Raw genomic sequence first — 13,371 nt, 5'->3', positions numbered from 1 at the left:
AAAAAAAAAAAAAAAAAAAAACAAGAACCTGCTGGGACAGAGGGAATAAACCACAGGACACCCCATCTACCCAGGTTAGGGGGCCAGCCCCTCCAAGCTACCCCACCTCCTTTCCCCTTGCCAAACCTTCCACAGGCCCCGTCCCTGGCCAGCCCTTGTCCCTGGGGAGCCCTGGCTGGGAAAGAGGTGGGGCAGGTGGGGCAGGACCCCAGTTCTCCCTGCGCAGGAAGACGACAGCGTGGGCCAAGCAGAAGTCTCAGGCACGTGGGTTCTACGGACAGGCTCAAGCGTCGGTTCCATCGTCAGAAAGGGAGGCTCCCTGCTGGGCCCGGAGTGGGGCTCACACTTTTGTGGGTGGTTTCTCTTCAGCCTTGGAGCCAGGGAGCCCATTCTCCGTGTTGTCATTCCCTGAGGAGCTCACGAGACACTCCTTCCTAGAGGGGGGAGGAGAGGGGACACTGGTGAGGAGGAAGCCACGGCCCCCAGTGCCCAGCCTCATGGCTCCTCCCTGCCTTCCGCAGAGCTAAGGAGCAACAGGCCAAGCTGCCTGACACCCCTGTGCCTCAGTTTCCTCGCCTGTAAAACAGATGACGGTACCTTCTCAGAGGGCTGCCGTGAGGGGTAAGTGGGCACGTACACAGTGCCTGGCACACAGGCGGCTCTCCATAACCCAGGGCTGCTACCTAGTTTTCGCAATGGCAGGAGGCAAGGGGTGCCAGGCACTGATGCCAGGGTTAGTTAGTTCCGAGGGGGCCACGCCAGAGGGGAGGGCCCAGGTCAGCAAGTGCACTGGAGGCACAGAGCTCCTCCCGCAGAGCCCTCCAGGCCTTCCCCCGAGCTGTCTGTGACCAGAGTCCACGGCAGGAGTGGAGCAGGCAGTGGGCTTGGCACCGAGGGCATGGGTGTGGGTGAAGGTGTGGGGCAGGGCAGAGGCAGCAGGGTGGGAGATGGAGGGATGGAGGGCAGGAGCGCCCTAACGCCCTGAGCCTGACATGGCTGTCTTGGCACGACAGTGTGGGCAGGACAGACAGAGCTCTCCAGGGACTGCCCACCTGACCACTGGTCACTCCGACCTTTCTCCAGAGTCTGCCCCTCACCCTGCCCTGTGCAGCTGGCGCTGAGGCTTCAGGAAGGGCTGAATCTTTTGTCCTCATCAATTTCACCTTCAGGGTTTAGTCCATAGTCTAGAAATGTGGTGAGTACACCATCCCTAGTGTGGTTCAATTAATAATAATAAGAAACAAGCAGGGACCAGCAGGTGGCATAGCGGGTGAGGAGCTGGATTCTCACGTGGTCAGTGGTTTGAATCCGAGACCCAGTAGCCTGAAACTCACGCCAGGCAAATGTACATGCATGCCAAAAATCCCAACAGGAGGATGAAGGAGAAGGGGCTGCGGCGTGGCCATCCCCCCTCGGGGGCAATTTCTCGCTTTCTGTCTGTCTTTCCAGCAAGCACACATGCCCTATAGCAAAACTCTCTCAAAATTAAAAAAGAAAAAAAAGACTGGGCAGAGCCTGCGGCAAACCACTACAGACCTCTGTTCAGATGTTCGACCTGTCTAGCTATCATGTCTGCTCCTGAGGTGCAATCACCCCCGCAGCACCGTGCCCCTGAGTTTCCACGCCACCCCTACTTCTCTACCACCGAGAACCTACAGGGTACCGGCTCTCTGTCAGGCCACAGGGGAGTCGAGTTTTCCATGGCGCCTGCTCTCGGGAAACGTGCACACTTCCAGGGAAGGACAGCAAGCTAGAGACTGAGATACAGAGTAGTAAACGGAGGATGGGAGATGTACGAGGAGACTTCAAAAGGTCATGGAAATGGAATTAAAGTCTGAGTTTGGGGACATTAGCGTAATGGCTACATCGCTGGATTCCCATGTAGTCATGTAGTTTGAGTCCTAGTCCCGGTGGCTTAAACTTACGCTGGGCGCGTGTGCATGCGTGCCCAAGATCCCGAGAGGAGAATGGAGGAGAAGGGATTATGGCGTGACCATCCCCCCTGGGGGGTGATTTCTTGCTTTCTGTCTCAGTCTCTCTCTGTCTTTCTGGTGAGCGCACGTGCCCTATAGCAAAAAACTCTTAAAAAAAAAAAAAAAAAAAAAAAACAGTCCAAGTTTGGCGCAGGCAGTACCGGAGTACCAGGCTGATCTGCAGTGCTGGAAGTCATATGGCTGATCACGGGATCAGATCCCAGGTTGACCTGAAACACTCTGGTTGCAGGTGCACCCAAGATCCTGAGGAGCTGGAGGACTAAAGGCAGGGGAGCGCCTTGTGACAGATCCTGTCCAGGGTTTCTCTCCCTCTGTCTCTCTCTCTCATGCACGGGTGCACACACACATGTGCACGGTCTCCCACGAAATGAACTGCCACGCTTAGCGCTTTCACAGTACTGTGTGTGAACTTTTGAAGACCCCTCATACCAAAGGAAGTCCCAACCTAGGAAAGCTCCCTCTAAGGGACAGAGAAGCCTTTTTGAAAGTGTTAACCAAAACCAAGAAAGATGAGGAGGAAAAGGAGAAAGTCCAGACAGAAGGACCCACGCCTGCATGTGAAAGCCACGAGTGGGTCAGGAGGCCCCATCAGACACTTCCTTTGTCTCAAGAAGCCACCTGATGCTGAAACGCAGGCTTTCCTCACCCTTCAGGGATCCCCTCAGGCTTCCCTGGGCCTGTCCCCAGCCCCAACCTCTCCTCACCCAGTCCTCTGCCCTGTGGACCCTTTCCCCCAAAGCTTTCTGATGGTGCCATGGCCCTGTGAGCTCAAGCTCTCACCAGCTCCCCCGCCAGCTCCCGTGCAGTCAGAGAGAAGCCAATCTCAGGCACACCCCTTGGGCCTTAAGACCCAAGCCCTTTTGCAGGATTCTTTTCCTCCCCACTACGCTCCCGCTCTCTCAACAAACAATAGGCCATGTTCTCCAGATACACGCTCATTCCTTAGATTCTCTGACTTTGAATGGGGGGCGGGAAGGTGGGGGGGGTGGGATCCTCCCTCTGAACACCCTTCCCTCCCCAGGGCTCACAATAGATCCAGCTCACAAGGACTACCGCAAACACCTCCTCGGCCAGAGAAACTTCCCAGCAGTCCACCTTCTGTCCTGCGCTGTATCTCACTGATTCTCCGGTGCTGATCAGCTCGACCTGGGGTCCCTCACTTGCGTACAAAAATATCCCTTTTACTTTAGGGCGTCTCATGCTTTCCAGGACGTCCTATAGCACCCAGCCCAGCGCCTTGCACAGAGTACCTCAAAAATAGCCTCTGAATGAAAAGAAGGGACTCCAGGTAAGCCCAATGAGTCAGCAGGGTACAGTAGCAATGGTTTGAGTTTTGAAGCTCTGACCAGATAAGTGAGAGTTCAAATCCCAGCTCTGCCACTTACTAGCAGTGCGGCTTGGGAGAGTCACTTAGCCACTCTGATCCCCCTCTACTCAGCTGAAAATGAAAATGATGGGTGTTGTATAAAGATGCCTGGCGGAGAGAACACGTGGGAGGCACTTGCTGAGGGACAGGAAGTGGTATCTACAGGAATCCCCCAATCTACCAGTGCCCTGTCAAGAAGAGGTTCAGGACACCTCGTTTGTGATGAACCTGGGTGGCTCTGAAGGATCACTGTTGCTCTTCCTAAGTGCTTTTAAAATATATGCTGGGGGCCTGCAGGTGGCATGGTGGTTAAAGGCACTGGACTCCCACATGGCTGGCAGTGGTTCAAGTCCTGGACCTGGCAGCTTGCTTTCTTACTCTCTCTCTCTCTCTCTGTCCCTCTCTGATCAAATTAAAATAAATAAAGTTAAACAAAATTTAATTCTTAAAAACAATGTATATGCTGAACAATTTGCCCTCCAGTTCTGCTTACAATCAGTGGTAAGACTGGTCATTAAAAACAGAACCTGGGGGGGGGGGGCGGCAGGTGGCATACTGGTTAAGGCCCTGGACTCCCACATGGCCAACCACAGTTCAATTTCTGGACCTGATGGCTGATGGCCAACCACAGTTCAATTTCTGGACCTGACGGCTGGAAAGTCATGCCAGGCACGTGTGCACGCATGTCTGAAATCCCAGGAGAATGGAGGAGAAGGGACCATAGCATGGCCATCCCCCCCAGGGGGTGATTTCTCGCTTTCCGTCTCACAGTCTGTTTGTGATAAGCATACCCCTCTCTGATAAGCATACACACCATATGAAAAAAAAAAAAAGAAACAAAAATAAAAACAGAACCTGATCAGGCTGGCCCCATAGCCTAGCGGTTGAGGGAGCTAGATCCCACATGGCCCACTGTGGCTTGAAGCCCAACTCTGGTGGATGAGAAACACAGGGTGCAAGCACGTGTGTGCCCCAAATCCCAGCAGGATGACAAAGTGGAGGAGAAGGTATTGTGGTGTAACCACACCCCCCTGAAGAAGGGGCTTCCTCCTCCTCCCTGTCCCTCTCTTCTTCTCTCCCTCTCTCTGTCTCTCTGTCTCTCTCTGGTGCATCTGCACCCTCCGGCAATTATATATTTTTTTTAAATTCTGAACTTGAGACCAGCAGATGGCATAATGGTTATGTTGTTGGACTCCCACGTAGTTGACTAAAGATCCAGCAATTTAAAAATCACACCGAGAACATCTGTATACAGGCCCAGAATCCTGAGAGGAGAATGGAGGAGAAGGAATTGAGGCATAGCCATTCCTCCTGGGAAGTGATTTTTTTCACTTTCTGTCTCTCTGTCTCTCCAGCGAGCACATACCCCCTCTTGTAAAAACCTCTCAAAAAAAAAAATCCAAACTTGATCAAGTTTCATGCTTCTGATCCCTCTCAAGATCAGCAGAACCTTCGCAGTTTCTGGCCATGAGGCAGACAGACAACCCACAAATTCCTCATCTTAGCCAGGGGTCCCCCCAACCACCACCAATCCCCACGCCCCAGTGCTACTTCTTTCATACCCTCCCTGCTTCAGCTTCCTTCCCCTCTTCCCAAGGTCATTTCTGCTCTTTCCAGCCAAATTCCCTCTTCACAACAGCAGCAGACAGGAGCTGAGCAGAGGGCCCTTCCCTGTCGTGCCAGTGTCACTGTCGCCCCTGCTCCTGAGGTTGCCCGCCTCAGCTCGCCCGTCTCGCTCAGAACACAGCCGTCCAATGCCGCTGCCTGCTCTAGTTCTGTGGGGTCCACCTGCCTCTCTGGAGTCTACATAGTGCTTCCGGAAACTCTGGGCCTGGAGGGTGCACCCTCTGACCTCCCCCATCTTCCTCCCCTTCTCCGCAGCGATGTCTATCTTCATACCTGAACTGATCGTAGGGCTTCCTAAGACACCGAATCAGCTTTGCTAAACTTTTTTTCTAACCTCTCCCATCTGGCTTCTGCAATTTTTACTCCCATCTCCCTAGAAGGGGCTTCCCATTGTAGAGTTTCTGTACATGGAATCTCAGATTTCCTCTGATTAAAAAAATAATAAAATATAAAGATGTCCTCAGTCCTGTGTAGAGCGTTAGGTTTTCTGGCACATAAAAACAGGAAGTAGAAAAGGAGAGAAAAACTGAGTGGGAGGAAGACAGTGTGACAAGGAGGAGAAAGCAGACTGCACGTCCACGGGGTGTTCGACAAGTTCACAGGAGTGTGCATTACAAAAAACGTATGCATGGGACCAGCAGATGGCATAATGGTTATGTCGCTGGACTCCCACATGGCTGACCATGGTTCAAGTCCCAGACCTGAAGCTTTGAAATTCACACTGGGTACATGTGCGTGCATGCCCCAAATCCCAAGAGGAGAATGGAGGAGAAGGGATTGTGGCATCCCCCCTGAGGGGAGGGGGGGCGGCGCTTTCTTGCTTTCTGTCTTTCTGTCTCTCCAGTGAGCACACATGCCCTATAGCAAAAATCTCTCTTTAAGAAAAGGTATGCATGCATTTCTAAACTTTTTGCACCAACGTTAACTTGTACTTTCATTCCACTTCCCATAAACTTTTAGAAACCCCCTTGTGTAACCTAAATGGATTCCATGTACTCAATAAATGCATTTCAGGAGGACGGGGAGGACTGGGAACAGGAGAAGAGTGGCAGGGATGGGAGAGAGGGTAGCATGAGGAGACCGAGGGGACTGGAGGCTGTGGGGAGGAGGTGGACAGATGAAAGCGGACAAGGAACAGGAGGTGAGCATGGGCGGCAGGCCATGGGGACAGGCATGTGCCTGCAGGGCCACTCACTTCTTCTCCCGAGTCTTCTTGAGGACGAAGGCGATGAATTTCTTGAGCAGCAGGATGAAGATGAGAAGCCCGATGACCCCGCCCACCACGGCCAGGATGATGAGGGTCACTGTGTTGTCCACTTCCTCCACTGGTGGCCAGAGTGGGAAGGGGAGGCAGGGAGAGGGGAACAGGGGTCACCGGGGGCCGAGCACCAGGGCAGTGCTCACCTGCTGGCATCTGGGCTATGTCCCTTCCCCTGAGCCCCAGCTCTTCCCGGGCCTACATAGGAAGAGGAGAAGCTGAGACCAAGGGCCCGCCCCCTCCTCACACACAGCCTCCCACAGGCACCCAGTTCTGCAGTTCATAGAACTGGAGTCCCCAACAGCAGGCTTAAGTCCAGGCGTGGCCTCCAAACTGCCGCGTGGGAACTCCAGTGCTTCTTCTAGGTCTCCGATGGCCACGAGAGAAAAGCAAGGGGCTTCCTCCAGTTTCCCTGAGGTGGGCGGAAGACTTAACTGGTCAGGTCAGGCAGACCGTGGGGTTCTTCTAGCCTTAGTTGCCTCATCTGAACTCTGAACCCTGACATCCCTAACCAGCTGCACCCGCAGCCTCCCCACCCTCTGCTGAGAACAACCCCATCCTTCCAGTTCCTGAGTCACCTTCAATCCTTTCTTCCCAAACCTCAGAACCAATCTACCTGAGAAGGCTGATGGCTCTAACTTGTAGAACCTTCTACCTCTTGCCCAGATGCAAGCCGTGGCTTCCTAACTGGCCTCCTTACGCCATTGCCTGCTCTTGGCACAGTGGCTAGAGTGAGCTGTTCTGGTCCTGACGCCTCTGCTCCCACTGACAGGGCCCCACACCCTGGCTCAATCCGATTCACATCTCACTACGTGCTCTGCTCCAGCCACACCAGCCTCCTCGCTGCTCTGCAAGCATCTGTCTGACGGCCTCTGCACTTGCCGTTCCTCTGGCACATCCTCAAGGCTACCTCTGTGACCCATCAGATGTACCCCCCATGTCACTTTCCTAGGGATGCCCTCCCTAGTCATCTTACTGGTCCCCCACCTGCCTTCTTGCCATTATTTTTCTCCATGACACTAATCATGTCCTCTTAGACAAGGTACCCTTTGTTTTGTTATTCTGTATGTCCCCTGCCTAGGAGAGGAGGAACAGGAATCGTGCCATGTCCTCAGCACCGAGAACCATGTCCACCACATGCGGGAGCTCAGTAAAACTTGCAACATAAATGGACGAAGGAGTTTGTAAACGGAGAGAAGACTCATCTCAAACGGACTTTGAGGAGCACAGGAGCAAGGGAAGGGAGGGCGCCTGCCTCGGGGCCTGGCACCCAGAAATGCACAGAAATGTTGGCTCCCTTCCCTTCTCGTCCCTCCTGACAACACTGAGCACAAATGGGTGACAGGAGCCCAGACAGACACCAAGAGATGACGCTATGTGCAGACCTGACCCAGACAGCTCCCGGCTCAGAAAAAGCTGCCTCCCATTCTACCCACGGCTGAGCCAAAACCGGGTTTGAGGTGTCTCCCTGTCCAGAACTCCACGTGGCCAGGAGAAGTGACCCTCCGGCTGCACACAGACACTGAGCAGCTCCCCTGCCATTCTCTCTGCTTCTGCCTCCTGGAGGGCAGCCCAACTCCTCCAGCCTCGGTTTTCTTTTTGTTTCTTTTCCTTTTTTTTTTTTTTTCTGGAGAGGTTTTTGCTATAGGGTGCATGCGCTTGCCAGAAAGAAAGAGACAGAAAGATAGAGAGAAATCATCCCCCAGGGGGGATGGCCACACCACAATCCCTTCTCATCCATTCTCCTCTCAGGATCTTGGGCATGCACGCACACGTACCCAGCGTGAGTTTAAGCCACCGAGTCTGGGACTCAAATCGCAGTCAACTTCGTGGGAGTCCAGCGACATAGCCGTTACGCTAACTGCTGGTCCCTCCAGCCTCAGTTTTCACTCCTTCCCCTCCAACCCTTGTCAGTGTCTGGAGCCACGTGACCACGTGGGTCCTCATCTCCACACCCTCCTTATCTAACTGCCCCCTCCCCCCATCAGACTGGAACCCCCAGCTAGAATACAAGCTCCCAGAGGGCAGTGACCACGCCTTCTCCCATCTCTGTTTTCTGTACCTCCACTGGGGTATGCAGCGGCCTTGTCCCCATTTCAATTATCCACTTATCTGTCTTCTCTCTACCCCGAACCATAAATCCCTCAAGGAAGGACACTCAGTATCCCTCCTAGCATTTTTTAGTGCAATACCCAACATTAGATGTCACTAACAGAACATGCAATTGTAACATTTAGAGAGACACGTCACCCTAGACAGACAACTTTACCAGCCATGAAACATGCCACATACGTCTCTGATTCTCACTGCAACCCTAGGGGAATGGGTCCCATTTCACAGATGAGAAAAACAAGGCTTAGAGAGGCTATGTATCTTTCATAAGCTATTCTATGGCAGAACTCATTCAAGCTGGGTTCTTGGAGCTTCAAGATGGAACTCCAGGGAACCAGCAGTTAGGGTAATGACTATGTCGCTGGACTCCCACGTAGTCGACCACGGTTCGCATCCCAGACCCGGTGGCTTAAAACTCATGCCAGGCATGTGTGTGTGCATGCCCAAGATCCCGAGAGGAGAATGGAGGAGAAGGGATTGCGGCGTGACCATGCCCCCTGGGGGGTGATTTCATGCTTTCTGTCTCTATGTCTCTCTCTGTCTGTCTGGCGAGCGCATGCACCCTATAGCAAAAACCCCCCCAAAAAAAAAAAAAAAGATGGAACTCCAGTAACTCATAAAAGCATAATATAAAAGTTTTTTAAAAAGTCTGGGGACATCACGTGGCATGGTGGTTCAGGGCTCTGGACTCCTGCATAGCTGACCACGGTTCAAGTCCTGTACCTGGTGACTTGCTTTCTCACTTTCTCTCTCTCTCTCGCTCTGTTTCTCTATGGTCAAATTAAAAATAAATAAATAAAGGGACCAGAAGTTAGCATAATGGCTATGTCACTGGACTCCCATGTAGTTGACCATGGTTCGAGTCCCGGACCCAGTGGCTTAAACTCACGCCAGGCACATGTGCGTGCATGCCCAAGATCCTGAGAGAGAATGGAGGAGAAGGGATTGTAGTGTGGCCATCCTGCCTGGGGGGTGATTTCTCACTTTCTGTCTCCCTGTCTCTCTGTGTCTCTCTGGGACGTGCACGCGCCCTATAGCAAAAACCTCTCCAAAATAAATAAATAAATAAATAAAGTTAAATACACTCATTCTTTCTTTACAAATTGTTTTAAGTCAACACAGTCCATGGTATCATTTCCCTAACACCGAGTCGGGTACCCCGAGCCCTTCCCTCCACACCGCCCTTGTCCCCCACGACACACCTTTATCAACGACTTGTAGGAAGATGGTGGCATTGTGCTGGAGATCCTTCTCCTTGGGGTTCTTCACCTGACAGGTGTACCTGCCCGTGTCACTGAAGTCCAGGTCCCTCAGCAGTATGGACAGGTTGTTCATCTTCTCTTTGGTGGTGCCCTCCAGGGTGATGCGGTCATCCGCTATCAACTTCAGCTTGGGGTTGGACTTCTCATTCTTCACGACCCCATGTATGAGCTGGGGGCAGCAAAAGAACCAGGGGTGGCAAAGGTCATGACATCCTGCCAGCCCACTCCTCGGGTGCCTCCCTCCCCTGCCCAGGTCCAGGAAGAGCCTGAGGTCAGAGCCACCTCCTCCTGCTGGCCTCCGCTTGCAGGCCATGAGCTCTGTCCGTCTAACCTTGTTCCAGGGTGAACCCATTTCCTCCTGGGAAGGTCTCCCTGGAACGGAGCACAGCCCTTACTGCTCTCTCTATGAAAGTCTTTGGGCCAGCAGATGGCATAATGGTTACATCACTGGACTTCTCACTTGGTCAGCTGGGGTTCGAGTCCTGAGCCCAGTGGCTTCAAACTCACTCCAGGTGCGTGTGCGTGTGTGCCCAAAATCCCAGGAAGAGAATCAAGAAGGGACTACGGCATGGCCATGCCCCCGGGAGGTGATTTCTTGTTTTCTGTCTCTCTGTCTCTCTGGTGAGCACATGTGCCCTACTGCAAAACTCTCTCTTTAAAAAGTCTTTGAAGTAGTGACTCCTGTGATGACCACACTTGTTTCCATCTGTCGCTCCCCCATTTGCTGACGCATGTGCCCTGCCTACCTGAAATCTGGCTCCCCTCAAGACCTGGATCGACCCCACAGCTCTGTCCACGACCACCCTGAGGTCAGCACCTACTGATGGCTGGAAATGGTCTCCCAGGGCTTCCCTGGATTCGTCTCCAGTGGGGTCCCCCACTGGATTTCGGAGTGCGTGCCCACTGATTCTCCCCACGTCCCCCGGCTGCCCACAGACCTCATCTCTAACTTCCTGCTCCTTCCTCTCCAAGTCCAGTTTCTCAGCCTTCCTTTCTCTTGGACTCTTCTCGCTCCCTCTCTCCAAGCCTTCCAAATTACTGATTTTGGCACACACAATCCAAGCGCCAGGTGTTTTCTGAGATCACACAGAGGAACCTTGCCAAGTATTCCAAGGGATTGTAGTGTGGCCATCCTGCCTGGGGGGTGATTTCTCACTTTCTGTCTCCCTGTCTCTCTGTGTCTCTCTGGGACGTGCACGCGCCCTATAGCAAAAACCTCTCCAAAATAAATAAATAAATAAATAAAGTTAAATACACTCATTCTTTCTTTACAAATTGTTTTAAGTCAACACAGTCCATGGTATCATTTCCCTAACACCGAGTCGGGTACCCCGAGCCCTTCCCTCCACACCGCCCTTGTCCCCCACGACACACCTTTATCAACGACTTGTAGGAAGATGGTGGCATTGTGCTGGAGATCCTTCTCCTTGGGGTTCTTCACCTGACAGGTGTACCTGCCCGTGTCACTGAAGTCCAGGTCCCTCAGCAGTATGGACAGGTTGTTCATCTTCTCTTTGGTGGTGCCCTCCAGGGTGATGCGGTCATCCGCTATCAACTTCAGCTTGGGGTTGGACTTCTCATTCTTCACGACCCCATGTATGAGCTGGGGGCAGCAAAAGAACCAGGGGTGGCAAAGGTCATGACATCCTGCCAGCCCACTCCTCGGGTGCCTCCCTCCCCTGCCCAGGTCCAGGAAGAGCCTGAGGTCAGAGCCACCTCCTCCTGCTGGCCTCCGCTTGCAGGCCATGAGCTCTGTCCGTCTAACCTTGTTCCAGGGTGAACCCATTTCCTCCTGGGAAGGTCTCCCTGGAACGGAGCACAGCCCTTACTGCTCTCTCTATGAAAGTCTTTGGGCCAGCAGATGGCATAATGGTTACATCACTGGACTTCTCACTTGGTCAGCTGGGGTTCGAGTCCTGAGCCCAGTGGCTTCAAACTCACTCCAGGTGCGTGTGCGTGTGTGCCCAAAATCCCAGGAAGAGAATCAAGAAGGGACTACGGCATGGCCATGCCCCCGGGAGGTGATTTCTTGTTTTCTGTCTCTCTGTCTCTCTGGTGAGCACATGTGCCCTACTGCAAAACTCTCTCTTTAAAAAGTCTTTGAAGTAGTGACTCCTGTGATGACCACACTTGTTTCCATCTGTCGCTCCCCCATTTGCTGACGCATGTGCCCTGCCTACCTGAAATCTGGCTCCCCTCAAGACCTGGATCGACCCCACAGCTCTGTCCACGACCACCCTGAGGTCAGCACCTACTGATGGCTGGAAATGGTCTCCCAGGGCTTCCCTGGATTCGTCTCCAGTGGGGTCCCCCACTGGATTTCGGAGTGCGTGCCCACTGATTCTCCCCACGTCCCCCGGCTGCCCACAGACCTCATCTCTAACTTCCTGCTCCTTCCTCTCCAAGTCCAGTTTCTCAGCCTTCCTTTCTCTTGGACTCTTCTCGCTCCCTCTCTCCAAGCCTTCCAAATTACTGATTTTGGCACACACAATCCAAGCGCCAGGTGTTTTCTGAGATCACACAGAGGAACCTTGCCAAGTATTCCAGCAGACCCCGATCCTGGCATCACCACCTAAGCATCGTGCCCACACAGATCCTTCCAGTCTGGCTCTGGTCGGAGAGAAAGGTGACGAAAGGCGGCTCTGGGGACCACCATGGTGGGCTCCGTCCGGAAGGGACCCGAGGTTGGGCTGGGAGGAAGGGGGAGAAGAAAGAAGGGAAAGGGGACCTGGGCTGCCCTGTCCCTCCCCTGCTACTTACTATCTTGAACGTCTCGCTGTTGTTGTAGGACCACCAGAAGCTGAGGTCTTCGAAGCCAAAGCAGCTGGAGAAGGTGCAGGGCAGCAGGATCTCTGAGCCATTGAGAGCGTAGATGGTGGTGGCCTTTCCCACAGACACCTCCAGGGACAGGGACACGGGAAGCAGGAGGAGACCTGTGTAAGGGTCACCACCTTTCTTAAGAAAACCCCACTGGAACCTCTGCGCTGAAACTCTGGAAGAGGATCCCTGGGCAGGGCGGAGTGGCTTGACCAGGTAGGGAGGGCTCTGTCACCCGCTATCACCCTCAGGGTCAACTTCAGGAGGATGGGTCTCTTCACTCCAGCTGAGCACCATCGTAATTCTCCATTGCACCCCTTTGCTGGGGCGGGGTAGAATTCTGGGCAAACAGCCCTGTGGCACTCTGGGTGACCACCAGGGGTCACCCCAACGCAAGAAAACGAGGCCTGTGGCTTGCAGCAAATCCGAGCTCCAGCTCCCCGGCTGCGTCCCCTCACCGGGCTGCATGTGAGTGGGCGCACTCACCCCATTAGGGCGGGCTTCCCCTGTTTGCACGGAGTTCCCGCTCAGACGGCGCGCGCCTCCGCGTTCAGTTTCGGGGATTTTGTTTTGGGGGAGTAGGTGAGAGCTGGGTCCGTTAGGCAGAGAAATACAAGTGGCTGCCGCAGTCCCGGACCACTGGCTGGCCCGCGGCCTCGCATCCCCGACCCCTGGAGGCTCTTAGCGGCCTGATGGATGGAGAAGCAGGGGGACACTTTGGACCCTGCTTGGCCATCTGAGTCAACGCTCCCTGGCCACCTTACGGGACCCTGAGACGGAATAAGATGGGGTGGGGTAGAAATGGGGCGCGGCTTGGAATCGGCAGCACAGAGGGCGGAGCGAGAAAAGCTGCGAAGGGAGAGTGAGGGTTCGGTGAAGCGGGGGCGGGCACTGACCAGGAGAGGCGTGCTGGACCCGCTGTCCGCGCGCATCCGG

The 13,371-nt window shown here is 53.9% G+C and overlaps 1 protein-coding gene across 2 annotated transcripts in view; it reads right to left on the bottom strand.

Annotated features, from left to right (window-relative positions):
• Window positions 1–12: 12 nt before the first annotated feature.
• The window catches only part of SCN4B (sodium voltage-gated channel beta subunit 4), a 21,154-nt gene continuing 7,795 nt past the window's right edge, over window positions 13–13,371 (bottom strand). The window contains exons 2-5 of one of the 2 annotated variants that reach the window (XM_006148848.2): window positions 12,379–12,551; window positions 10,993–11,221; window positions 6,182–6,311; window positions 13–434 (exon numbers count right to left, since the gene is read on the bottom strand). In XM_006148848.2, coding sequence (XP_006148910.1) covers window positions 341–434; window positions 6,182–6,311; window positions 10,993–11,221; window positions 12,379–12,551 — 626 coding nt within the window. In that variant the 3' untranslated portion in view covers window positions 13–340. Of the gene's footprint in view, window positions 435–6,181; window positions 6,312–9,558; window positions 9,782–10,992; window positions 11,222–12,378; window positions 12,552–13,371 lie in introns of those variants that run through there. The other variant, XM_006148849.2, reaches the window with a different exon arrangement.

The sequence above is a fragment of the Tupaia chinensis genome, unplaced genomic scaffold, assembly GCF_000334495.1.
Source record: "Tupaia chinensis unplaced genomic scaffold, TupChi_1.0 Scaffold000247_1, whole genome shotgun sequence".
Lineage (NCBI taxonomy): Eukaryota > Metazoa > Chordata > Mammalia > Scandentia > Tupaiidae > Tupaia > Tupaia belangeri.
The sequence above is the reverse complement of the archived record's forward strand: the minus strand, read 5'-3'. Positions and strand labels throughout refer to the sequence as shown.